This window comes from Mixophyes fleayi, chromosome 8 (assembly GCF_038048845.1).
Source record: "Mixophyes fleayi isolate aMixFle1 chromosome 8, aMixFle1.hap1, whole genome shotgun sequence".
NCBI lineage: Eukaryota > Metazoa > Chordata > Amphibia > Anura > Limnodynastidae > Mixophyes > Mixophyes fleayi.
The window spans coordinates 74460021-74485947 of NC_134409.1; the positions used below are offsets into that span (position 1 = coordinate 74460021).

Here is a 25927-nt window from a genome sequence, read left to right on the forward strand (position 1 = left end):
TTGCGTCCGGGCCTACTGTCCTGTGATGTGTGTCAGCGTCTTGGGCGCCGCAGTGTTCGTATTCCCCTCAGGTCCTTTCCAAAAATTGGGGAACCTTTTCAGCGAGTGGCTGTGGACATAGTAGGTCCCCTGCCTGTGCCCATGTCTGACACGTATCCCTTGCCCTGTATTAACGCTTCTATAGATGAGTTAGTCAGAGTTCAGGGTTACCTAGAGGACATTTCCAATTTCAGTAAGATTTGGGAAGATAATCTGGGGCAAATAGGGCTGGTGTTAGGGAACATTGGGTGGGCATGTTTGACTGTTAGGGCAGAGAAGTGCCAGATGGGGATGTCAGAGGTACAGTACCTGGGTAATCGTGTGGGGAGAGGAAAGGTTAGGTCAGAACCAACTAAGGTAGAGACAATCCGAGACTGGCCCCAGCCCATGACCCAGTTACATGTACATGTTACATTTTTAACGACTGCAGGGGACCACAGATGTTTTGCCCCAGACTTTAGCACTGTAGCAAAGCCCCTGACAGATCTCACTAAGAAGAAACTCCCCAAAGTAGTTGACTGGACACCCGCTTGTGAGCTGGCATTTCATTCATTAAAGGAAGTTCGTGCTCCAGTACTGTTGGCGCTTAATTTTGACAAGAACTTTATTGTTCAAACTGACGAGTCACATTATGGACTGGGAGCAATACTTACCCGGGTGGGGCCAGATGGGCAGGAGCACCCTGTGGCCTATTTGAGTAGAAAACTGCTATATCGGGAGGTGGGGTATGCAACACTCATTGAACAACACTGATGGGCTGATGATTTGCCAAGCATTGCATTTTCAAATTTCAACATCACTTTGTATCAAACTGATCCTGTGTATTATGCATGTTAATGTGCCATACCAGTGAATACTGTGGAAGTGCTTGGGTCCACAGACAACTTAGCACACTGAAATGTTTCAACATCAATTAAAAAAAAACAACAGAATATTTACTGCATACTACCTTTAATGGCTACTTGTAAAATTACACTCCCATAAACACACATATGCCATCTATGCCTGAAGGCTCTGATCTCAAAACCTTGAGGCCCATACTGCCACTTGTGAGTCCGGTTATAGGATCATTGTTGAATTGGCAACACACGGGAAGCAATATTAGAGGAGAACCAACCCCTTCAGCTCTTGGGCGGGCTTCACTGCAGGCAGTTAATGTGGTCATCATCACACGGGGAAAAAATGGTTATCTGATGACCAAATTATCCACAATCAATTATGATAGGATCATTACTTGGCATCACCGTCTTTTTGGGTCAACATGCACTATTATATTAACTACAGCCCAACTACAATATCAGGGCCGTAACTAGAGCTGTGATACAGGGGCGACCGCCCGGGGCGCAACGCTGAAGGGGGGCGCAATTTAGAAATATTTTAGGTTCATTTGGTTAATATTGAGGGCTAGGGGGGTGTCATTTGTCTTTCTCACCCCAGGCGCTATAATTCTAATTTACGGCTCTGTGCAATATCACAGTATCACCTGTTGTTGAATCTACCCTTCCAAGAAAGACAATACATAACTGTGACAGGATGGACCGCCTATGCCACCCTGTCTGTTGCTGCTGGGAACTGGCTGGGCTTACTTTGCCACCATCCCTCTTCGTTATTCTGAAAATGCCCCTCCTGATGCAGTGGGAGGGGCCTGCTGCCACCACTGAGCTCCTTTTATGGTACTCAGAACCACGTTCCTTCTGGGTAACTGACGCTGCTAGCGTACCTCGTTGCTAGCTTACCTGTGCTGATACTCCTGACCTCTTACTATGGATCAGGGTTGCTGTGGATGGATCCCCCCTGGCCTATCACACTGAACAGGGCTGCATGGGTAGCAGGCAGAGCGGTGGTACTGGAGAGCTGGGTCCAACCTCAGAATCAGTCGGAGAACGGATTAGAGTTTGGGTCTTATCTGTAGGTCAAAGGATTTTCAGCATGGAAGATATTTCCAAGCAGGTCTATGAAGCAAGTGATGTTTATTTGCTCAAACACTGATTGAAGGTACCAGCGTTCAGGTCAGATGAAATCAGAAAGATACTTTACAGTGTACAAGTCAGTGCATTTTATACAGATTTGGACACAGGCTATTTTTAGAATCAGGATGTAACCCCGTTTACCAAAACATAGATTTACATGCATCACAAAGCCAACGATATCTACACTTGTCTGTGATATCTTACAAATCCAGTGATGTCTTGCATCTTGTCTTTAGACACAGGGAATCTAGTAACAAGGTCTTAATTAACCCTTCCTGCCTTCAAAAGGCCTCACATATCAAAAGATCCATTCAACATGTATTCTCTCTTTAGACTAGCAGGATACGCATTCCCAAAGACAGGTACAACAAAGCATTTTCTTGTACCAAGATATGCAGAAGGCTTTCAAAACAAAGACTTATTGTATCAGCTATACATCAGAAATAAGGTATTTGCCTTTGAAAGGTTAAAACAAAAAAAAAAAAAAATTCTACCCTGGTCTCGGAAATAACGATTTCCTATCTCACAATATCAAAAATAATTGCATGTGCAATTATATAAATAAGCTCCCTGCGCTATTTCCTTTATATAAATTTATACCAAAAGCTATTTATCAGTGATCCAGTCACATTCCAAGCCCCCCCACCCTTGTCCCTGTGGCAACCAGCGTGCCATGTCCGACAATTTGGCTCCCGGCCCGCAGTATTCTAGGTTACCGGAGGTGATCCGGCTCTTCCTGCCGAGACAGACCATCCGCATTGCTGTGAGCCTTTCCTTGCTTGGGAATTATGTCAAAGTCATAAATTTGAAGTGCAAGGCTCCAGCGCAACAAACGACCATTTTCCTCTAAGGTGTGTTGAAGCCACTTTAAAGGATTATGATCAGTCACTACAGTAAAATGTCGTCCATACAAATAAGTTTGACACTTTTTCACTGCCCACACAATGGCCAAACATTCCTTCTCAATTGTGGCATACCCCAGTAGTAAATAAAAAATATATACTACCTTATGGAAGGCTTTGTGTTTTAGCACCTAATTTTAACCCAGTCAATGCTGCTTAACGTGTCAGTGGGAGGGAGGATCTGCATTATTTGGACCTACCATATTTGTTAAACAGCAATTTGCCTGGACTGCTGGTTTTGAGGGGCTATAAATAAGAGGGCCCAAAAAACTGTGGTTTCTTTCTATCATTAGCATTTTGCCCTCAGCTCATGACTTGGAAGCTCTTTCCATATCCTCTAAGACTTTGGATGACATACAGTTTAAATGCTATTACTAATATATCCCTTGGGTATGATTATTTATTTTACCTATAAACTTCTGTGTTTTATTTTCATTTTTATTTTGCCTACCATTTTTAGAGTTGTTAACATTCCAGCAATGTGTTAACACCTCATCTGTAACTTATACATTTGTCTGTATAATATGGGATTGTAAATATGTTGATGCAATCTGCATTGCCTTTATTTTATACATATGTTGACATACAAATAAGCTCATCTGGAATTAATTCTGCTTATTGGGGTCCTTGCTTCGGAGAGGTCCTGCAATGTACTGCAAAGAATATCTGACAGGATAGGGTTAAGACACATTTTCTTTTTATTACCATCAATCAAGATGATAGTAGCAACAATTTGATATTCCACCACATTTTATTAGACCAGTGTCCTTAGTTATGCTGAAAGAATATGGGAGACAGGAATGACTCTACACCACATTTTAAAAGTATTGCTGATTCACACATACATCACAACATAAAAATGAGTATAAAGAAGTATTAGAACAATTGTTTTGCTCAGTGTATAAATACATTTTTTGGGGTGTTAGATCTAAAATTCTGACCCAAGTCTGCGTGGTGTCAAGTATATCTGGAAGCGCTTCAATCAGCTGGAGAGAATTGTCACAGCCCAAGTTCTGTATACAAGGAATATTCTCTAGTTTATTGATACAAAGATACAAGTTTTTATAGCCTACTGAATAAATGAATCCTACGTCATATGCATACAATTCTATACCATTAGTCTATGAGAGGCACTACTGATTAACTTTCTCACGTATTTTTGAAGTGTTTACTTTTCTCCCCCTTCTAAGGACAGATGAGCCTATTGTTTTTTATCTCAAGGGGAGCTGGAGATATGCTATGTGCAACATCAGGGGCACAGCTCCCATACTGCAAGCTGGATATGAAAATGTTCATTGTCTCATATTTTGTTACATTTATTTTGGTGTTCTCCATCAGCTCAACTTCAAGGGCACAGGCTCACATCAGCAGAAAAATGAATAATCTCTTCTAGCAAATAATATTTCTATGCAAGTTACAATAAAATGGCTGAACAAAGGCCTTATGAGGCCTTAACAAAAAATCATATTTAAAATTTCCCGTCTTTTATTCAATTTTCGGCCCTTTCTCCTCCTACCTACCTAATCCTATCTTTAGGACCACATTCTTAATAAGCAGGTACGTATACACATGTAGAAGGCCACATGCATAGAGTTGTTCCCCTTAGGAATCTCAACTCGTCCCCCACTATTGATAAGCCTGTGATCCTCCCTGTCTTAACTTGATTTATGAGGAGATGCAAATTTGGCAAATGTCCATGACTAGAAAAGATAGTTTCTTAAAAGATGGTTTCTTAGTTAATGAGTCTATAGTAGTTCTGCAGGCCTTGCATGTCCTTTTGTTCAGTCTTTAGTAGTTTCTTGTTGCAAACTGTGCAGTTCTTTGGTTTTGCTAGTCCAAATAATTCATGACACTCATAGTCTGATCAGGTTTCAGAAGTAATCTCTGTGATCATCAGAGGTTCGGGATTTTCAGTGGTTCCCTTTTTGGAGAGACAACAATCAAGTGTCAGTAACTTCTTAATCAGCCATATATTTAGTTTCATTATCACATATACGATCAACAGGATTGCAAAACCATTTGCTACTAATGCCAATATTTCCAATATCCAACATGAATCATTACTGACAACTTTACCAATGAGGTTATGTATCTACACAAAGGCATTTTCAGAGTTTACTTTACTATGAGGGCAAATTGTTGAGCACTCCTTTCCATATGTTTCTCACAGTGGCATAGGCAATTTGTCACTTATCTGTCTGTTTCATACTGGGTTAGGGAGGCCTTGATCCCTACTTCAGTCACAATTATTCTGGCAAGACATATCAATACCATGAGACAGTCATTTCTATTTATCAGAACAAGACTCCCCTGATTTGAAGACTTTGCAGTGTGATGCGTGAATCCAGGTGTCTCTTTCCTGTACTTTCACTGCCATGGGAGTCGTCAACAGGACTTAATAAGGACCCTTGTATCTGTGTTCAAGACTTCTCCTGATGTGCTTTCTCACGACCACCCAGCCCCTAGGTTGCAGTTTATGGGTACCTGTATCAAAATTAGGGTCTGGAATGGAGGAGAACATTTGACCATGTATTTCAGTTAGTTGTTTCTGTAATAAGGCAACATAATTCAACAAATCACCATGTACATGCTGTAGTTGCTATGGAAAATAACAGCCTGTTCTGTTTGCTGTCCCAAACAGTATCTCATATGGTGTTAAACCTGTGTCTTTCCTAGCAGTGTTTTTTTTTTTACTGAGTGCAGGTAAACATGAGATCCATGGCAGATCTGTTTCAGCCATTATTTTCTGCATTTTCAATTTCAGAGTACCATTAAGGCGCTCCATACATCCTGAACTTTGGGGTCTGTAGGGGGTGTGAAGGGAAGATATGATTCCCATGTCTTTTAATAGTTTCTGGAATCCTTGCCTTTTAAAGTGTATCCCTCTGTCACTTACAATGACCATATCATCAGATTACCTCATTCGCAATTTTCTTGGCTAATGTTTTAGCATTTGCTTTTCTATACAGCCATGTCTCCAGCCAGTGACTAAAGAAGTCGACACAGACAAGCACATTCTCAAAGCCCGAGCATTTGGGAAGTTGTATAAAGTCTATCTGTATCCTCTTATAGGGATACTATGTCTGGGGTGTGCTTTTCCATGCAGTTGGGACAGACTTACCAGGGTTATTCTGTGCACAGACTAGGCATCCTGCCACTAATGACTGTGCTGCTTGGGCAAACCCTGCTGCTATCCATAACCTGTTAGTGAGTACAACCTTAGCATCTTTTCCCAGATGCACTTTCTCGTGTGCTATATTGGCCATAGTGGGATAAACTACTTTTGGCAGACACAAACACTGACCTTTACACCACTCTCCTTGCACTTCTAGTGCTCCATGTTTTGCCCAAGTCTTTTTCTTATTCTCTGTTGCTTGTCTTTCCATAAGTTGGAGTGTGGTCTGCTCAAACTTGGGGTCAGGTCACCATGTAAATAGACTCTCCTTGGGGTACTGGAGCTATGGCGGCTTCTCGTGCTGCCTGGTCTACCAGTTTATTGCACTTAGCTTCGGGGGTAGTGTCTCTGTGTGTGTCTTCACCTTCATCACTGTCTGGAGGACAGCTGGAATGCAGTGAACAGAGCCCTGGTATGTTCAGCATATTGACTGGTTTGCTTGCTGAACCCATAAGGTCCCTACTTTTCCGTATAGGGCTATAATCATGTGCAATTACAAACGCATAACTTGAATCAGTGTAAATATTTACTCTTTGTCCTTTTGCATATATGCATGCAAGTGTCAGGGCCATTAGTTCAGCTTCTTTTGCTGATGTGACTCGGTAGAGTCTGCTGAATCACTATTTCTGTGTGTGTGGTTACAGCACACCCTGTATAAGGGACAGGATCTATGTAATAGTGTGAACCATCTACAAAAAGAGTGATGTCTGCATCTGGTAATGGTTTATCTTTAATGTCAGATAAAACCAGAGATTCTTGTTTTTCATTAGTTCAATACAATCATGTTCAGAAAAATTTTGTTTGCATTTTTTTTTTTTTCTGTTCAAGCTGGGATGAATTCCCCCAAATCCCTAGGGTAACCCCAATATATACAGATACTTCTCCCATCTTTTGAAACTTGCTGCAATAAGGCAGCAGGATTCAACATTGTGCACTGCTTAAATGTAACGTTACTGGGAGTTAGCAGTGCTACTTCATAAGGATAGGCTTCACTAAGGAGCATGTGGAATCCAAGGAAAAGGTTCTTGGTTTCTGAGTTCCACAAGGTTTACACTCATTAGATGGGGTGTATAGTACAGCGGTTAAGATAGATGTTGTAACTTTAATTTTTCTGGAAGAGAAACACTTAGCTTAAATACACCTGTTAATAAGCCACATCATCAGTTCTATTAGTGTATATAATAATAATAATAAGAATTAATAACAGTCCTTGAAGTACAGCATGTATAAGACCTGATAACCATCTTCCTATACCCTTGGCCCAATCGGCCAGGTACAGCCATGAAAATTATCCTTCTAGATAAGCATCTCCAGTGTGCTCCTTACAAAAATAAGACATGAAATATAACATTTTTTAAGTGTTCATCAAGCATTTTCTCTGGATCATTTGCATCACTAGTTAAAAAGGTGCAACCCTGGGCTTCAATTTAAATATTCAGGGTCAGGCAGCACCCTCCAGACTAAGCTGTCAGGTAGTCCAATATTAACCTATTGTCTTGTGTAAATGTAATAATGTGTTGGGCCACAATACTCACAAATACATTTCTGTATTGGATGTAAACCCCTACAGTCATAGGTTGCTCTTTTCTTTATTTGGTTGGGTTAAACTTTCATATAAGAATTGTTCTAATTATGTATAATGATCTCTACATTACTATTGGCATGAGTCTGGTCCTTCCAGACCTGGCTTTCCTTTCTAGACTAGTACTCATCGTACAGCGTACAGCAAAGGAAAATAACGTGCAATCTATATTCCTCCTGTTAATATCAATGAACTCCACTCTCTGGTCTCCCTTGGACCTTTAAAAACTTGTAAAATGCATTTTACTCATTCCCCTTGTCTGAAGATCTAAACATATATCTGTGAACATGAGAGGCTCTGGGGCTTCTTGTGCTTCCTTTTTTTGTCTTTTAATTCTGGATTTCTTAGGGAAGGATAAAAAAGGAAAGGGAAGAAGAAAATACACAGTGCGCTCGGCAAGTGTTATATGTCACTCATTTCACAATAGGAGGGAATGTCCATTGTGCTGTATATCTTCATATTTAGTAAATCTGGCCAGTAACAAATGTTTTCTTTGTGCTTGGTTCCTGTCACAGCGTGCGATACCGTTAAGGTAACTGGGTGTCCTAGCACAATATCTATACTCTTTTCAAGCACTAAAGCAGAGTAGTATGCAAGTGACCTTAGTGTGCAACCATGTATTTGTGTCAGTACCCCTTGTACATGTGCACTGACTTCATAACATAATAACGTGAAAGGCTTGTCATAATCTGGCAAAGCCAGTGCTGGCGCTGAAGTTACTACAGCTTAAAATTGGTTAAACATTTGGTTCTGCTCAGAGGAGAATGTAAATGGCTTGCTATCATCCAGAAGTGCTAATGCAGGAGCACATACAATAGCTCTTAAAGTCTTAAATATTTTCCATTTCTGTAAAAATATTGAATTCCCATCAATGCATTACCATACCCACGATACAAAGAATTATTTACAGTATATGACAATTATAGCACAGTAAATAAGGGCAGTAAATGTCTTTACAAACACTGATTGACTCAAAACTGTAATGAGGATACAAATAAAAACCTTTTGCTTTCTGCACATACAGAAAAACCATCTGGTTCATGCATTTGCTATGTGAATAGCACATAAACTCTAATATCTCTTTCCAAAACAAAGTAATCATTACTCAGCAGAGTCTACGTTATTTAAATCCTTCATTAGTTTATACTTATGTTTGTTGCGGTGTAAACAGGGCCGGACTGGGACTAAAAATCAGCCCTGGCATTTAAAGCACGCAGGCCCACCTCTGTTGATTACCAGGAAAAAAAAATGTGTGCCGCAGTGCAGTGGCGGTGCCGCCAAGAACGTAGCTACATTATGTTGGGGGCATGGTCAAAATGGTGCGTTGATACATACATTATAATAAAACATTACATTTATCAGACCCTCCCCATCCACATTACGCCACCCCCCCAGATACATTATGACACCCCCAGCCCACTGTACTTATCTATGCTTCTGATGCTGCTGACATTCCTGTAGAGTGAGCAGGGAAGCTCTTAGTCTCATGAGATTAATAAATCCCGTGAGACTTAGAGCTCCTCGGCTTGCTCTGCAGGCTGTGCCCTGTCCGGGACGGAGCACAGATCCTCCTGCTGACCAACTGGATTAAGGCTCGGGGGGCCCGGGCACTTAAGTCATATATTATATTAAGAGCTACCCATACACACATTATTGTCATACACCGGCCCTCACACACACACACACACACATTATGGTCATACGCCGGCCCACACACACATACTATAGTTATATTGTTACACACATACACACTATAATCATACCCTGTCACACACACACACATACTATAGTTATACTGTTACACACATACACACTATAATCATAAGGGTCATTCTTTGGATATTTTTTTTGGGGGTTATTTTTTTGGTTATTTGTATTCATTGTCATTCAGAGCTTGATTTATATATTTTTTAACTTTGTCGATCCCATTTTTATTGGCGCCTGTCAGTAAATTCTGTGTTATTTTTGGTTCCACTATAATCATACCCTGTCACACAAATAGCTCCCCTGTCACACAAATAGCTCCCCTGTCACACAAATAGCTCCCCTGTCACACAAATAGCTCCCCTGTCACACAAATAGCTCCCCTGTCACACATATAGATCCCCTGTCACTCATATAGATCCCCTGTCACTCATATAGTTCCCCTGTCACACAAATAGCTCCCCTGTCACACAAATAGCTCCACTGTCACACATATAGCTCCCCTGTCACACTAATGGCTCCCCTGTCACACTAATGGCTCCCCTGTCACACTAATGGCTCCCCTGTCACACTAATGGCTCCCCTGTCACACATATAGCTCCCCTGTCACACATATAGATCCCCTGTCACACATATAGATCCCCTGTCACTCATATAGCTCCCCTGTCACTCATATAGCTCCCCTGTCACTCATATAGCTCCCCTGTCACTCATATAGCTCCCCTGTCACACATATAGATCCCCTGTCACACATATAGATCCCCTGTCACACATATAGATCCCCTGTCACACAAATAGCTCCCCTGTCACACAAATAGCTCCCCTGTCACACAAATAGCTCCCCTGTCACACAAATAGCTCCCCTGTCACACAAATAGCTCCCCTGTCACTTGTATAGCTCCCCTGTCACTTGTATAGCTCCCCTGTCACTTATATAGCTCCCCTGTCACTTATATAGCTCCCCTGTCACTTATATAGCTCCCCTGTCACTTATATAGATCCCCTGTCACTTATATAGATCCCCTGTCACACATATAGATCCCCTGTCACACAAATAGCTCCCCTGTCACTTATATAGATCCCCTGTCACACATATAGATCCCCTGTCACACAAACTAACCGCCCCCCCTCTTACCTTGTGCCCTCCGCGGCGCGCTGTGTAGTCTCTCCTAACACATGGAGCTCGTCCCATGTGACATCTCCAGAGCCATTCATAGAAGAGAGGGGAGGAGGGGAGGCGCGGCCACAACAGGAAGTAAGTGTAGTGCCGACCCCACCGCTCAGCACACAGACTGTCATGCCGAATTCTGGCATGACAGTCTGTGTGCTGAGCGATGGGGCCGGCCAGCTAGTAACCGGCCCATCTGACCATCGGCCCTTCTGGCATTTGCCAGAAGTGCCAGATGGCCAGTCCGGCCCTGGGTGTAAAGATGGTGCATTGGAAGTTGGATCAATGCATATCTGGATTGCCTAATGGGTCTTGGCAGCTGGAGACCTATGAATAAAAAAAACTTTTGCATAGAGATTAACATTTATTCACTCGGAATGACTGTAACTGTAACATGCGTGTATACTGTTATCAGGTAACCAGTGAACAGCTGCTAAAAGCTTAACTGTGACACTATGCGTTCCATGCCTTGAAAAAATTATTTCCTCAAAGGGGCAGTTCCTAATCTCACAAACAGGGAATGTCAAAGTGACGAGACCTGGGCGAGTTTTCAAAGCCACTCCTTTCTTATCATCTCTTAGTACCGCCCTTTTAAATGACACTAATTAAATTTCCGGGTTTAGAAACATTCAAACTGGAATCTTTGTTCCAAGTATTCAACCATTTTAAAAGCAGCACTGTCTCATAAATCAGAGTACTCTTGTTAGACACAACACATTGTGTCTGTAAATCATTCAACATTTTCTCAACAAAATCTCCCGTGACCAAATATTCACACATATTTCTAGATTCTGTGATTTTCGTGTTCAAAGTAAAAATATATTCACTTAAGTCTCGCTCACAGACGACATTTTGTCTCGTAACATTTCTTTAAAGGCATAACAAACCCTCCTGATTTCTGAGAACATTTATCAGCGCCATTTTAACACAGATAAAAACAGATTTTAATGTCTGCATGTAAGCTCACTCCCACAATTCTCAACTTCATTAAAGAGAAAGCTATTTTTCTCAACTTCAGAAACAAAATTACTTTGTTTAAATACAGAAACGGCTTGTTGGATCCCAGCCAGCTTTGTTCTGACACTAGTAATAATAGTGATAATGTACATTATTTACAATCTTGTCCGTGCAATCGGACCAAACATTTTCAAACTTCTTTTGTATCTCTTTAAAAGCTTATCAATTAAGCAATGAATGTACAACTTTTTCAACCTTGAAACATGTCTCGGACAAGACAGACAAACGGACAAGACAGACAAACATTGTGATTTAAACTAAATCACGCATCTCCCTTACAAAGCACTAAGACAGAACAAACAGCGTGAATTATCACGGATCTCCCTCAAACGCAGTAAGACGGAGACAAAACTCACATACAGAGAAAGAAAAATTAACTGACATCTTCCAGCCTACTGCTGTGGAACTACAAGTCCCAGCATTACATTAAACACAAGTTAGCTTCAACATGTTATCATCAATCAGCACTCCGGACATATTTTATCAATTTTACATACATTGTCAGATAACAAAAAACAGTGTGCTTCTTATCTCAACACACTGAAATCTTTTACACAGAATAAGGGAGGGGCACATTTCATTCATTCAGCTGCGCAGGATCAAACATACATTTATAATATACAACCTACTTGATTCATTATTCAGCTTCCGATGCATTTAGCATATCCACATATATTTGGACTTTTCAGATCTCTTAACTTTTCTGTGCCACCTCAAACAATCTTTTGGGGTTTGATCTCAATACCCCTTTGTTCTTGTCGCATTACCTTTGTTTCTCCATCCACACATATCAATTCCTTCTTTGGCTATACCCGCTTTCTTGAAAAATTCCCTGCAGACCTTCTACTCCCCCATTTCCTAAAGTCTTTGTGCATCATATCTATGAGGGAGCTGCTGTCATCTGTTTACTATCTATATTACCCATATTGACAGTATTCTGTTGAGTCCAAATCGGGACTCTTATCTAGTTTCTGTGGGCTGTCCTTGCAATGGACGTCCCGTTCTGTGGACTCCTTGTACTGGATGTCCGTGCTAAATAGCTTCTTTGACAGTATCTGGGATGAAGGTCTTTTGGAAATCTCTCTTACACAATTTGGGCAGATTACAGAATCTCCTTTCTTTGATATATCTCTGGGGATGGTGTCTAAAATGTTCACTCAATGTTCAAAACAGTAACTCTCTAAATCCCTCTATTCCACAACATGCTTCTTTGATCAATGTCTTATGTGACTTTTTATCCTTTATACATCATACAATAGGTACAAACACATGCACTCAAAATTCAATCATCTTTCAAAAATCTAATCAACAATACAATTACAGTAAACAAATTGGGTTAATACTGTATTATATTAATCAGATGATACTTGAGACTCACAAATTCGCGTGTCAGGTGCCTCAGACAGACATGAGGTGACCCAGACTAGGAAGACCAACGAGTAGAAATCTACTGACTGCAGATGTTGGGGGTTCAATGTACTGGGAAACCTCCGTTGTCTGTCTTGTAGCCTGCTGGACAGCGGATCTCGATGGCGACCTCCAAGTTGTTAGATCTAAAATTCTAACCCAAGTCTGCCTGTGGTGTCAAGTATATCTGGAAGCGCTTTAATCAGCTGGAGAGAATTGTCACAGACCAAGTTCTGTATACAAGGAATATTCTCTAGTTTATTGATACAAAGATACAAGTTTTTATAGCCTAATGAATAAATGAATCCTACGTCATATGCATACAATTCTATACCATTAGTCTATGAGAGGCACTACTGATTAACTTTCTCACGTATTTTTGAAGTGTTTACTTTTCTCCCCCTTCTAAGGACAGATGAGCCTATTGTTTTTTTATCTCAAGGGGAGCTGGAGATATGCTATGTGCAACATCAGGGGCACAGCTCCCATACTGCCAGCTGGATATGAAAATGTTCATTGTCTCATATTTTGTTACATTTATTTTGGTGTTTTCCATCAGCTCAACTTCAAGGGCACAGGCTCACATCAGCAGAAAAATGAATAAACTCTTCTAGCAAATAATATTTCTATGCAAGTTACAATAAAATGGCTGAACAAAGGCCTTATGAGGCCTTAACAAAAAATCATATTTAACAGGGGGTTTCTTTGGGCTCCATCTGTCCTACTTGTCTAAGAAATTAAGTGATACTTTTGAAATGTGGCGAAGAATTGCCCCCTTCGGACATGTCCTTTACAGGCCATGTTTAATGTTAATTGAGACATTATTATGGTAATTCATCTGTGTTTTATTTCTGTGGTAATGTAAGCCTGACCGTGATAAGATGAGATTTGTGAAACTGTTTTACATGTGAGTTTTCTCAAAATTTCCATACGCACCAATAGCCAAAGTTCCTGCTTTTTTGGTTATATATATATATAATGTATGTATGTATGTATGTATGTATGTTCTATGATTTAACACTTCACCTGCAACCCTAATTTTTATCCACAAGATGACTGCTTATTTTATATATGTTACACATAATTGCATATCTATTACATATGTAGCAGTGTGTGTTAATAATACTGAGATTTTATATCTCTTTCCCACTTAACCAAGTCTCACAACTGCCCTACATAAATAAAACTGGATAATTTTTGACTCATGCAGAATGTGATAGATCGATGTGGTATGCATTTTTTTTTTATGTATTGGATAGTGCCTATTTTACCTGTGTTACGAACTTGGTTAGCTCAAAAAGTGTATAGTTTATGTGAAAGCTTTTAAGTGCAAATAAATACAGGGAGGAAAAAGATGAATAGTGAGAGTAAAATATTTAACAGTAAAGACCGCAGTTTGTTTCATGTTCCTTTATGTTTGCATTTTTTTTTCAGAAGGTCTGCAGCATTTCTTTGTGTGGTTTCTTTCATTCTTTTCCACTTTTCTTTATAAAACTCCTCCCCAGGAAACAATTTAGAGGGTAATTATTTAATTGAGACAATATTTAAGTCACATTAGAGACATTTTGGAAGTAGTTCAACATTTACCTACTAAGATGAATTGTTTCTGATTACTAAAATAGCATATCTTACGTTTTTCTTTCTGCACTGTAATAAAAGAAAATGTCTTACCTTTTAACAGCAGTCCCATTTTAGTGCAAGGTTAGCACCAATGTAAATTCACTGTCATTCTCTGATGATCCTAAATTAAACATATGTGACTAACTGATCTATATAATGTTCTGTTACATATGAAGTACTTAAATATTATAATTATCATATTTCATTCATAACTCCTAGAAGGACTGATACCACCTGAAGGTGCAGTGAGTCCGGACTTCTTCAATGACTATCAACTTCAAAATGGAGACTTTATTGGGCAGCATTCTTTCAGCACTGGGTAACTATAATTTCGATATATCTTTTTGGGGGTTTTGTAACGCCATTGATTGCTATCCTATTTCTGTAGTGCCATGTTAGTCATAGTATGGCCGGATAATTAATTGTAACACACTACTAAATGATGCACTATGTCATTGGCATTCATTACTAAATACAGTAATAAATCTTAATGGCTTGTATTCACCTCTTGACACATTAAAGCACATTAAAAGATTTCTATTGGTGTACTTCACACCAAGGTTTTGTAAAATCTTTGTATGGCATTCAAGATTTTACAATGCAGCATGTTCCAACTTTGATGCCTCACTTACCCTAAATTTCAGAGCATAAAACAATAATTCGTTTTTCATGTGTTTTTATGCATTAAAAACACAGGGGTCTTCTAAAGATATTAGCCACTTGCATTGCATTGTACAAGTGGTTGTGCTTGTCTGTGTACTGCGCATGCTCAAAAGCTTGTATTAAATGTTTGTGAACGATTCGCAGGCACTTATTGAGACTTTAATAGTCGCTCGAACATAGATTAGGACTTGCCGAGCATGTTGAAGCACAGATGGAGGTATGTATGTATGTGTGTGTGTATATATAGATATAGATATATATAAATATATGTGTGTGTGTGTATTATGTATATACGTGTGAGTGTGTGTACCATGTACATATGAATATATGTGTATGTATATATGTACGTGTGTGTGTGTGTGTATATATATATATATATATATATATATATATATATATTATACACACACACATTATACTGTCACCCAACTCCGCTGCTTGGGTGTCACTCTCGACTCCTCTCTCTCTTTTGCCCCCCACATTCTTTCCCTTGCCTAAGCCCGTCGCTTCCAACTACGCAACATCTCCCACATCCGTCCCTTCTCTCTCAGGATGCCACCAAAACTATCATCCACGCGCACATCATCTCCCACCTCGATTATTGTAACCTCCTCCTCACTGGCCTCCCCCACTCTCCCCCCTCCGCTCTATACTCAATGCGGCCGCAAGACTCATTTTCCTTCCACGCCGCTCCTCCTCTGCCTCCCCTCTCTGCCTTGCTTAACGCTCGCTCCCCTTCCCCTACAGAATCCTTTTCAAACTCCTCACAACCACTTACAAAGCTCTCTCCCACTCTACTGACCCTTATAGCTCTAACCTCCTCTCCGTTCACACTCCTGCCCTCTCCCTGCGCTCGGCCAATGATCGCCGCCTCTACTCCACTCTGATCACCTCTTCCCACTCCAGAATCCAAGACATATCCCGTGCGGCCCCCTTCACTGGAATGACCTCCCTCGTTCCATCTGTCTCTCTCCTATTCTGTGCTCCTTCAAACGTGCACTCAAAACTCACCTCTTCCTCAAAACCTACCAACCATCCACTTTTCCCTCTCATCTCCTCCGCTCGTTCTCCCTTCTCTCCCCCTTGCCTCAACTGACTCCCCTTGTGCCTATTCTGTTTACCCTCCCTTAGGATGTAAGCTCGTATGAGCAGGGCCCTCTTCCCTCCTGTCTCCTTACCTGTTCTTCTGCTCCGTCTTTATTGCATTAGCCTGCCTGGAGTTTCTGAAGTATTGGTATTTTTGTTTATTGTTCTGTACTGTTCCACCCTCTATAGTCGGTAAGAGAGCCCTGCTCGCAAGCTTACAATCTGTGGGATAATGGGAGTTTGAAACACGTGGGCACGTGCTACATCATATTGCACTTTGGACCAGCTAGAATGCAAATAGAATGTAAAGGTAAAAAGTATTGAGTGGGCTGTGTGATTAGTCACACAGCAATGTTGGTCAGAGGTTTGTTGTCTTGTGTTAGCTGTGTAGAGGGTGGTAATGGGGTAACCTAGGGATATTAAGATGCTGGTTGAGGAATATCATAAGCGTGGATGAAGAGGTGGTGGGTTTTCAGAGAACGCTTGAAGGTTTGAAGACTAAAGGAAAGTCTTACTGTGCAAGGGAGGGAATTTCACAAAGTTGGTGCAGCCCAAAAAAAGTCCTGTAACCGGGATTTGGAGCATGTGATGAGAGTGGAAGAGGGACCCAGATCTTGTGCAAAGCAGAGGTGTCGAGTTTGGAGATATTTTGAGAGAAGTGAGGAGATGTATGTCGGTGCAATTTTGTTGATGGCCTTTTATGTTAGAAGAATTTTATATTGGATTCATTCAATTACAGGTAACCAATGTTGAGACTGACAGAGTGGCTCAGCAGAGGAAGAACGGTTTGCAAGGAAAATCAATCTAGCCGCTGCATGCAAAATAGATTGTAGGGGTTCAAGTCTGATTTTGGGAACACCAGTAATGAGGGAATTGCAATAATCGATGCGCGAGATGAGTGCATGAATTAATGTTTTTGCATGTCCTTTGTGAGATATGTGCGTATTCTGGAAATGTTCTTTAGATGTATGTAACATGATTTAGATATAGAGTCGATGTGGGGAACAAAAGATAGTTGTGAGTCAAGAATTACACCTAGGCAGCTAGCTTGCGGGGTGGGATTTATGGTAATGTTATCAACAGAAATCGAAATGTCAGGCAGGAAATTAACCTTGATGATGGTGGGGATGTCAGAGGATAGGAAGTGAGGGAGCCATGCAGAGAAGTGTTCAAGAAATTGTTGGTGTGGTCCAGGGGGGCGATAGATGACAGCAACAGGCATAGAGAATGGGTTAAAAATTGTAATAGTATGTACTTCAATAGATGTGAACGTGAGTGATAAGACGTTTAGTAGTAGAATTGTGAATGTGCACTGTGGGGAGAGAAGTAGTCCAACTCCACTTCCTTGTCTGCCTCCAGGTCTAGGGCTGTGGGTGAAATGGAGACCACCATGTGAAAGGGCTGCAGGTGAGGCAATGTCTGACTGCGTGAGCTATGTTTCTGTTATTGCTAGAAGGTTTAGGTTGTTTGAGAGGAAGAAATCATGAGGTAAGTTTGCTACAAACAGAGCGTGCATTCCAAAGGGCACATTTAAAGGACTTTGGAAGAGAGGAGAGGCAGGTGATATGTTTGAGGTTTGCTGGATTTCTGTAGCGTTCAGATATGTGTGAGGGGGGACTGGATTAGGTGATATATCACCAGCTAATAGAAGCAGGGAGGAAGAGAGGTAGGAAAGATGATTGTAAGATGTGTGTCCTTTTAGTTTTTGGCGACTGGGTGAGGCTGTTAAAGTTATTGAATTTAAATAAGAAAAGAGTTCATGAGTGTTAAGTAGAGGTGAGTGAAGTAATATGGGGCAATGTGGACAGAGGTGTGTGTTGCAGGATGGGTGAGGGATGATATAGTCCTAAAGATAATGTCATGAAAGGAGAGAGAGAAAAATAATTTGGCAAGCATTTATGAGTAAAATTGCAAAAAATGAGGGAATTAAAAGAATTACTTAGTAGCAAATTGGGCAGCTTAATGGTTAACACTTCTGCCTTACAGCACTGGGGTCATGAGTTCAATTCCCGACCATGGCCTTATCTGTGAGGAGTTTGTATGTTCTCCCGTGTTTGTGTGGGTTTCCACCGGGTGCTCCTGTTTCCTCCCACACTCCAAAAACATACTGATAGGTTAATTGGCTGCTATCAAAATTGACTCTAGTCTGTTTGTCAGTCAGTCTGTGTGTGTGTGTGTTAGAGAATTTAGACTGTAAGCCCCAATGGGGCAGGGACCGATGTAGGTGAGTTCTCTGTACAGCGCTGCGAAATTAGTAGCGCTATATAAATAAATGGTGATGAGATAGATAGATAGATATATAGATATATAGATATATATATATAGATATATATATATATATATATATATATATATATATATATATATATATATAGATATATAGATATAGATTTTATATATATATATATATATATATATATATATATATATATATGTGAGTGTGTGTGTGAATATATATATATATACATATATATAAAATGCATGTCGGGAGTTCCTGCTGTATTAGCTTGGTATTTCAAGTTTAAATGAAGCCTCATAGCAATTGCGTTTGTAACATATACAATAAAAAGTGTTTGTACATGTTGGCAAGTTGAACGTAAGTGTCTGAAGGGTATGTCTGTTGTCAAGCGGAGGCATCTCTACTCATTTAGACATGAACAGCATCTTCGTGCAGTGTTGGACTGGGGCTTGAAGGGCCCACTGGGGGACTGCAAGGCTAGGGGCCCCCAGAGGGGGTGTGGCCAGCCATCAAGGAGGCGAGACCAGACACTAGACGGGGAGTGGTCAGCTGACAGGACAGCTAGCACCATAGTGTAGTATATAAAGAATACACAGTCTTGACCTGCCCCTTGGATTGGGCAGAACAGTTACCAAAAATCGGGAATGTTCCATTAGACTCAAAACATTTGACAGACTGTCCTACCTGCTCTTGTCACTTTCACCACCTGTGGCTGTTGGTTTCTTTAGTTGCAGCTTGTCTGTATCCTGGAATGGTGGGAGCCCTATTTGAAATTTTCAAAATGTACCCATTTTTCCAAACAGTCCCGGCGTTAAATCAATAGGACCACGACTAATAATTAGGCCTTCCTCCAGCCCCAACATTAAAGTAATAGTATTCCCATTTAATAAATAAACCTATTTCCCTCCCTCCAGACATCCCCAGCAATAAATTAATAGCATTTACATATAATAAATATACCTATTATACCTATTTCCCGCAACCGTCACTGCCATTAAATAATTCATATTCACATTTAATAAATAGACCTCATGCTCCTCAAACTCAGCCCCACATTCAATTAATAGCGCCCAAACCACGCAATCTTAAATTATAGTCCCCACTATAAAATGAAATTGCCCCACCATCACCCCACAAACAAAATAGCACCCATTAGTTAGCCACCACAAACACATTACTTTGCCACAAGCCCACTGTGCTATCACATACACATTACTGTGCTCCTTCATCACCATGCTGTGCCTCCTTATGATCACACTGTGCCCTCCATGCTGCTTTTGCCCCACCCCCTTCTCCGGGCACCCTTTCATCACCCTGTGCCATGCTGCTTTGGCCCCCCTTCACACTCTGCCATGCTGCTTTGGCCCCCCTTCACACTCTGCCATGCTGCTTTGGCCCCCCTTCACACTCTGCCATGCTGCTTTGGCCCCCCTTCACACTCTGCCATGCTGCTTTGGCCCCACATTTACACTCTGCCATGCTGCTTTGGCCCCCCCTTTACACTCTGCCATGCTGCTTTGGCCCCCCCTTTACACTCTGCCATGCTGCTTTGGCCCCCCTTCACATTCTGCCATGCTGCCTTTGGCCCCTTTTCACTTTCTGCCATGCTGCCTTTGGCCCCTTTTCACTTTCTGCCATGCTGCCTTTGGCCCCTTTTCACTCTCTGCCATGCTGTCTGTGCTCCCGCTTGCTTCCGTTCTTGCACTTACCTTTTCTATCGGCTTCTTCCTTCTCTTCCTCTGTCTTCTCTCTTCTTGCCTACTCCTCTCTGCGCCGCTCCTGAATGTCGGGCGTGACGTCATGCCCGACATTCAGTGCGAACAGAGCAGAGAGGAATCGGGGAGCGCCACGGTCGCGTGAGTACTTTTTTTTTTTTTTTAAAGAAAGTAGAGGGGAGCGATCAGGGTCGGGGCATACCGGGGGATAGCCCGGACACCTTGCGGCACAGTCCGACCCTGTCTTCGTGCATGCGAACACTTGCATGCACCTTTTTAAATCTCAAGTTATGCTTTCGATTGTATTTCATCCTGAATCAGACCCTTAATTTTTACCTAGTTTCCCATATATGATGAATGAGGAATGGGTCATAACGGCAGCATGCAGTCTAGTACTGGGAACCCAGGTCGTCTTGGTGCTCTTGGAGGTGGGTTTTGTCTTTCAGGTCCATACCAAGTTTCAGAGGATAATGGGGTACATATATTATAACCAGTATGCTCAGGATAAAAATCAACGCATAGGGGCATATTAAGTTAAGTTTGCAGATCGCGGTTACTAGTGGCTGCGCACATAAAGTGCCAATACGGTACCGTGAAGGGAAGGGAAATCCGCAATGTTTCCGTAACGGAAATTGTGCGTGTTATGCATTGCCGTCCCTCCTTATAGCTTGTAGGTGTCATGGTGTTTTTAGTTAAGAGTCAGATCTATTCATTGGCAGCAATACCAACTGCACAAAACAGATGGGGTATATTAACAAAACCATATATATTATACAGAGGATTGCAGTTTCATTTTAAACATTATTCAATAACAATTGCTCTCTGTTCCATTCTTTTTAAAAAAAAACTGCTTGGGAGGGTGGTGCTTCTCTGTTTTGCAATCGGCATCACGTACGTTTGCACTATCCTTGCAAGTAGTGTTTTTAGTCTGTTTTCTCTAAAGAATGGAACAGGTAGCATGTTGCTAGAGTAAACATAAGTTCAAAGGAAAAGAATTGCCAATGAATCATTTTTAGTATGAAACTGCTATATAAATAAATATATATATATTCTGTTTTGTAAAGTGCCTCTGTGTAAACTCAATGTACTGCAGTTGTTTGTATTGCTGCCCATGAAGATAATAGATATGCTCTGTGCAGAGTGGATTGGTGGATTTATAAATGTGAATTACCTGTGCTGTCATAGCAAGCACAACGGTCATGTTTTACTTTATCGTTTTACAATATTCCCTATATTAAAGTTGTGGGTGCCTCAGTAGCTGTTTATAATGGGGGTACATTAAAATCAATGTAGGACTGAATAATTATATTTACCTTTTTACTTCTTATAAATAATTGTAATATTTGATTTTAGTTGTCCTTTATTTACCTATTTGATTAAGTAACTCACCATCAGGTTTTTTTTACCAATGAACCCTGATCAATAATCGTTTATTTATAAGGCGCCACAGATTGTGTAGCGCAGGACAGTCATCTTACAGATATGAAAAACCTGAGTACTGTAAATATGACAGATACAGATAACACTGACATCAATACATTTAAGCTTAATAATGGTTCCATGGATGGCCATGAGCTATCAATAATAATATGAGGTAGTGGAGGATTCAGCTTAAAACATGTCAACAAGGTCGTACGAGGGAGATAGACTTGAGACTTGCATAGGAGATACAGATTAGGAAGTGGACCTGAGATTTTAGGTGGTAGGGTAGGCAGAGAGAGGAGTTTGAGGGATCATTTGATAGCTGAGGGAGGGTCTGATAAAATTTGGAAAGTTGTTCCATAGGTGGGGAGCACCATGGAAGAAATCTTTGAGACAGTAGTGGGAAGAGGTAATGATGGGATAAGAGAATTGAAGGTCAGAGGCGGAGTGGATGTGCTGGCATTTAAATTATGACAAGGTCAAAGATATATGGATAGGAAGTGTAGGTGTGAGGGCCTGGTAAGTGAGGGTGACCAGATTGAACTGAATTCTTGAGGCAATGGGAAGTCAGTAAAGGGGTTTACAGAGAGGGGCAGTGGATGAGAAGCGGCCCGAGAGGAAGTTTAAGTTTAGCCGCAGCATTCAGGATGGATTGAAGAGGAGAAAGGCAGATTTGTGGAGAAGGCCAGTGAGGAGAAAGTTACCAGTAGTCAAGGGGAAAATAATAAGCGAGTGGACCAGGGCTTTAGGTAATTTTTGAGGTCGGAAGGGGCATATTTTGGCAATGTTGTGGAGGTGGCAGGACTGCGAGAAGGACTGTATGTGAGGTGTAAAGTTGTTGTGAACTGTGAGAGAGATCCGGGTAGAGGAAGAAATATTAACAGGAGGAAAGATGATAAGTTCTGATTTGAACATGTTAAGTTTGAGGAAGCATTGGGTCATCCAGATGGAGATGGTGGAAAGGCAATTGGGTACGCAGATTATGAAACGGGGTGAGAGATCAAGGGATGAATGGTAAATTTGGATGTCATTGGCCTAGAGGTGTTAGTGGAGGCCAATGGAGAGGTTGAGTTTGCAGAGAGAGAAGGTGTAGATAGAAAAGAGTAGAGCGCCAAGATCAGAGCCTTTGGTGACATCGATAGAGGAGGGAAGTGAAAATCAGAAGTAGAGGCACTGGAGGAGCAACCCATTGTTTTCAGCCCTGGCTGAAAACAATGCATCTCTCCCATGAAATGGGCAATCATTGCTTATCTAAGGGACATGTTATATAAATTATGACAAGAATTCAGCTATCTGGGACTGCAACTACAAAAGCACCTGCTATTATGCGTAATGCTAGTCAACATCTAAGGACTTAGTGTAAAATGTGGTAGGACGATAATAGCATTCTGACACCGGTTGGGCCACAAATGGACATAGATCCGACTGGCTGTATCTGCCCATTGAACTGCTTTCAATATATATATATAACTATGAATCACTTCATTCTTTTTACTTAACAATAATAAGCTACATTTTATGTCTGTTAAACATATCAGGCACATTGATTATGGTAAGCTATTGTTTTTCATTGCATCTTTTACATATGAAAAGGTACTTAGAAAAGCTAAAAAGAAAAACTAATGCTCAGAAATTGAGCATTCCAATAACTTGAGTTACTATGACAGGCCGTAAAAACTGACTTTAGAGATTTTTTCTTTCCTTTTTTTGTTTTATTTTGTCAGAGTGAATTTTCCTTGCAGGAAGTAGCCAGAGGGGTTTATTTGGCTTTCCAGACTGAGCAGACTTTGATCTCATGGCCCTGTCACTTCTCAAATTACATAGCGCTTTTTCACTGCAGTTAATGAGAACAAAATTTCCTCCTTTTTCAGCACTGGCACGCTGTGAAATGTTAAGCCAGTCAAGTCCTTAAAGGCTCAAATTTTAAAGCTCAAAAGCACAGTGTCCAGTTTTGATCTTGTTGTCTTTGTAATTTATTTTATTCCTCCACCACCTCCCCTTCACTGTTTTTAACATGCCCACTTTATTAAAGACAAGTGGTTAAAGGCCAGCATTTATGGAAAGATTTAAGACACAAAATAAAGGGCTCATAACTTTTGTTTAATGCCAACACTGGGAATTCTAAAATGAAAGCTAATTCATGTGTTTTTTTTGTCTTATGTTTTTTAAATGTTCAGCCTTTCCTGTACAATGCATTAAGGGATTACTTAAACTGGTTAGGCATAATGTATTCATGTGTAGCTGTAATTGGATCAACAGATACTGTTACTTAGCAGACAAATATATCGAAAGATTTATGTAGGATTTGGGGATAACTATGATGAATTAAACTACAGTCTTGAAGCAGTTCTATTTTCCTTCAACATTAGTGGGTGTATATGCACTCAACAGTTTAACACTTTTGCCCCTTATTTGAAAAGCATTCATAAATGAGAAGAAATATTGTGTGTGTGACTGTTGCCAGAAGCACACATGACTAATACTGCAATTGTTTTTGAACTTTGTTCCATCTGAAAGCCTGTTGTTCAAAGCCCCTCCACGTAGGGTTTTCTTCCCTATATTATATGCAGTGTACTGCAACTAACATACTGAACCCTTTTCTGGGCTCATTTAACACCCCATTGTAGTGCTACATATTTCAACGAGAAGTGAGTTATTCTAGAAAGTACTAATCCATTTTACTTACAATCAGTGTCTATATTAGTTGTTGACATTTGTAAAGGAAATTATTTTTTTATGGTTTTTTTGCACTTGTGCCTTATTACTGGTGGCACGTTTTGCGGTACTACTTGATCGAGTGACAGGTTTGCTTTGCAGTTTGGTCACACTTATGACTGTCCAAATTAGAAGATATAGGGCAGAGTTGCATCTCACAGAGGCCTTTTATTGGGCTCGGCAGGTCACTGCACACACAGGCAGATCGTGGTTACCTGCCAACTAGATTTACAGAGATATAGGCAAAAATGATGATCTATTTTGAACTAATGATTCTCAGTAATAATAATCTTTTGTCCCCACACCCAAACCGGTATTAGTGCATGTGTGGTCAGCTTTACTATTTGTTTTTATTGCCCAATCATCTTGTCTTCCTGATTTTAAGGTCGTTTTTTTATGCAAAGGTTGCCTCGTCACTAGTCAGAGAATTCAGAAAGTTAATTTAGAAACCAAGGAATATTATGGCAGTCCATGGTGAGGCCCAATTGCAGACCTCACTCACACTTTGTCTTTATATACTTACAGTATTTGCGGGTCTGGACCAATTACATTAAATTAAGCTGTGTAAAAATATAGGATTCATTTTAATGAGCTTTCCAAACAGCACCTTAGCATTATTTGCAAGTAAGCATTCACTGCTTGAAGCTATGATGCTTTCTGGTTTATTTTTTGCAAAGCTTTTACAGGAAGTTTAACCATTGCTGTCACAGAAATACTCAAATCTTCATCGGGCCATACATCCCTAAAAAATATTAGTAATTCAGTTAAGCCTAACACTTGTGGTTGAGGTGACTCTTTTTAAGAACAAGCATGGCCCCTATTGCTAATAAATTGACACTGAAGAAAAACAATTTAACAATTACCAATGTATACTAGTTTAGATATATTTTGCCCTTTTGCATCACACAAATTATCAAAAATCAAGGTATTTTTAAAAAAACAAATGCCTAACAAGCATGGTAGCCCCATCAATATATATATGCTATCATACAACCTTTGCAGCAGTCACACTCTAAAAGATATAAAATATGTGATATATTGTAATTTGCTTAAAACAAGCAAGGCATGTTTGCAATCAATCCCTTCCAATCATTGCAGCATTGGTTTGATGAGTGCTAACGGTTGTTCCTATTTAGAGTTGCAGGAACACCCGATTTAAAATAAGCAATCACTGGAGGGCACTGGAACAGGGAAAGATCACCAAACCACTGTAAATTTCAACATTCAATTGTTCCAAAAAAGAAACAATAGCAACAGTCAAAGGAAACAAACATAGATCTTACATTGAAATGTCATATTAGAGTAGATTTAACAAATGCATAATCCTTTTCTTTTTAGCTAAAAACCTGTGGGTTTACCCTCTCTGGCTTGTATAAGATCGATGGGTGCTTCTTGGTTCTGCTGTAACTTTTAATTTACATCTGTATTGTTTTGAACATTGGATTATTGTTTTCTTGTAATTACTGCTATCCAGCAAGCTAGCTTCTCTTTATATTAAATTCT

The 25927-nt window shown here is 40.5% G+C and overlaps 1 protein-coding gene across 1 annotated transcript in view; it reads left to right on the forward strand.

Annotated features, from left to right (window-relative positions):
* The window catches only part of KIFAP3 (kinesin associated protein 3), a 198182-nt gene that overhangs the window by 145497 nt on the left and 26758 nt on the right, over positions 1-25927 (forward strand). Inside the window, exon 19 of the mRNA XM_075182739.1 lies at positions 14804-14903. Within this exon, the coding sequence (XP_075038840.1) occupies positions 14804-14903 (100 nt within the window). The remainder of the gene's footprint in view (positions 1-14803; positions 14904-25927) is intronic.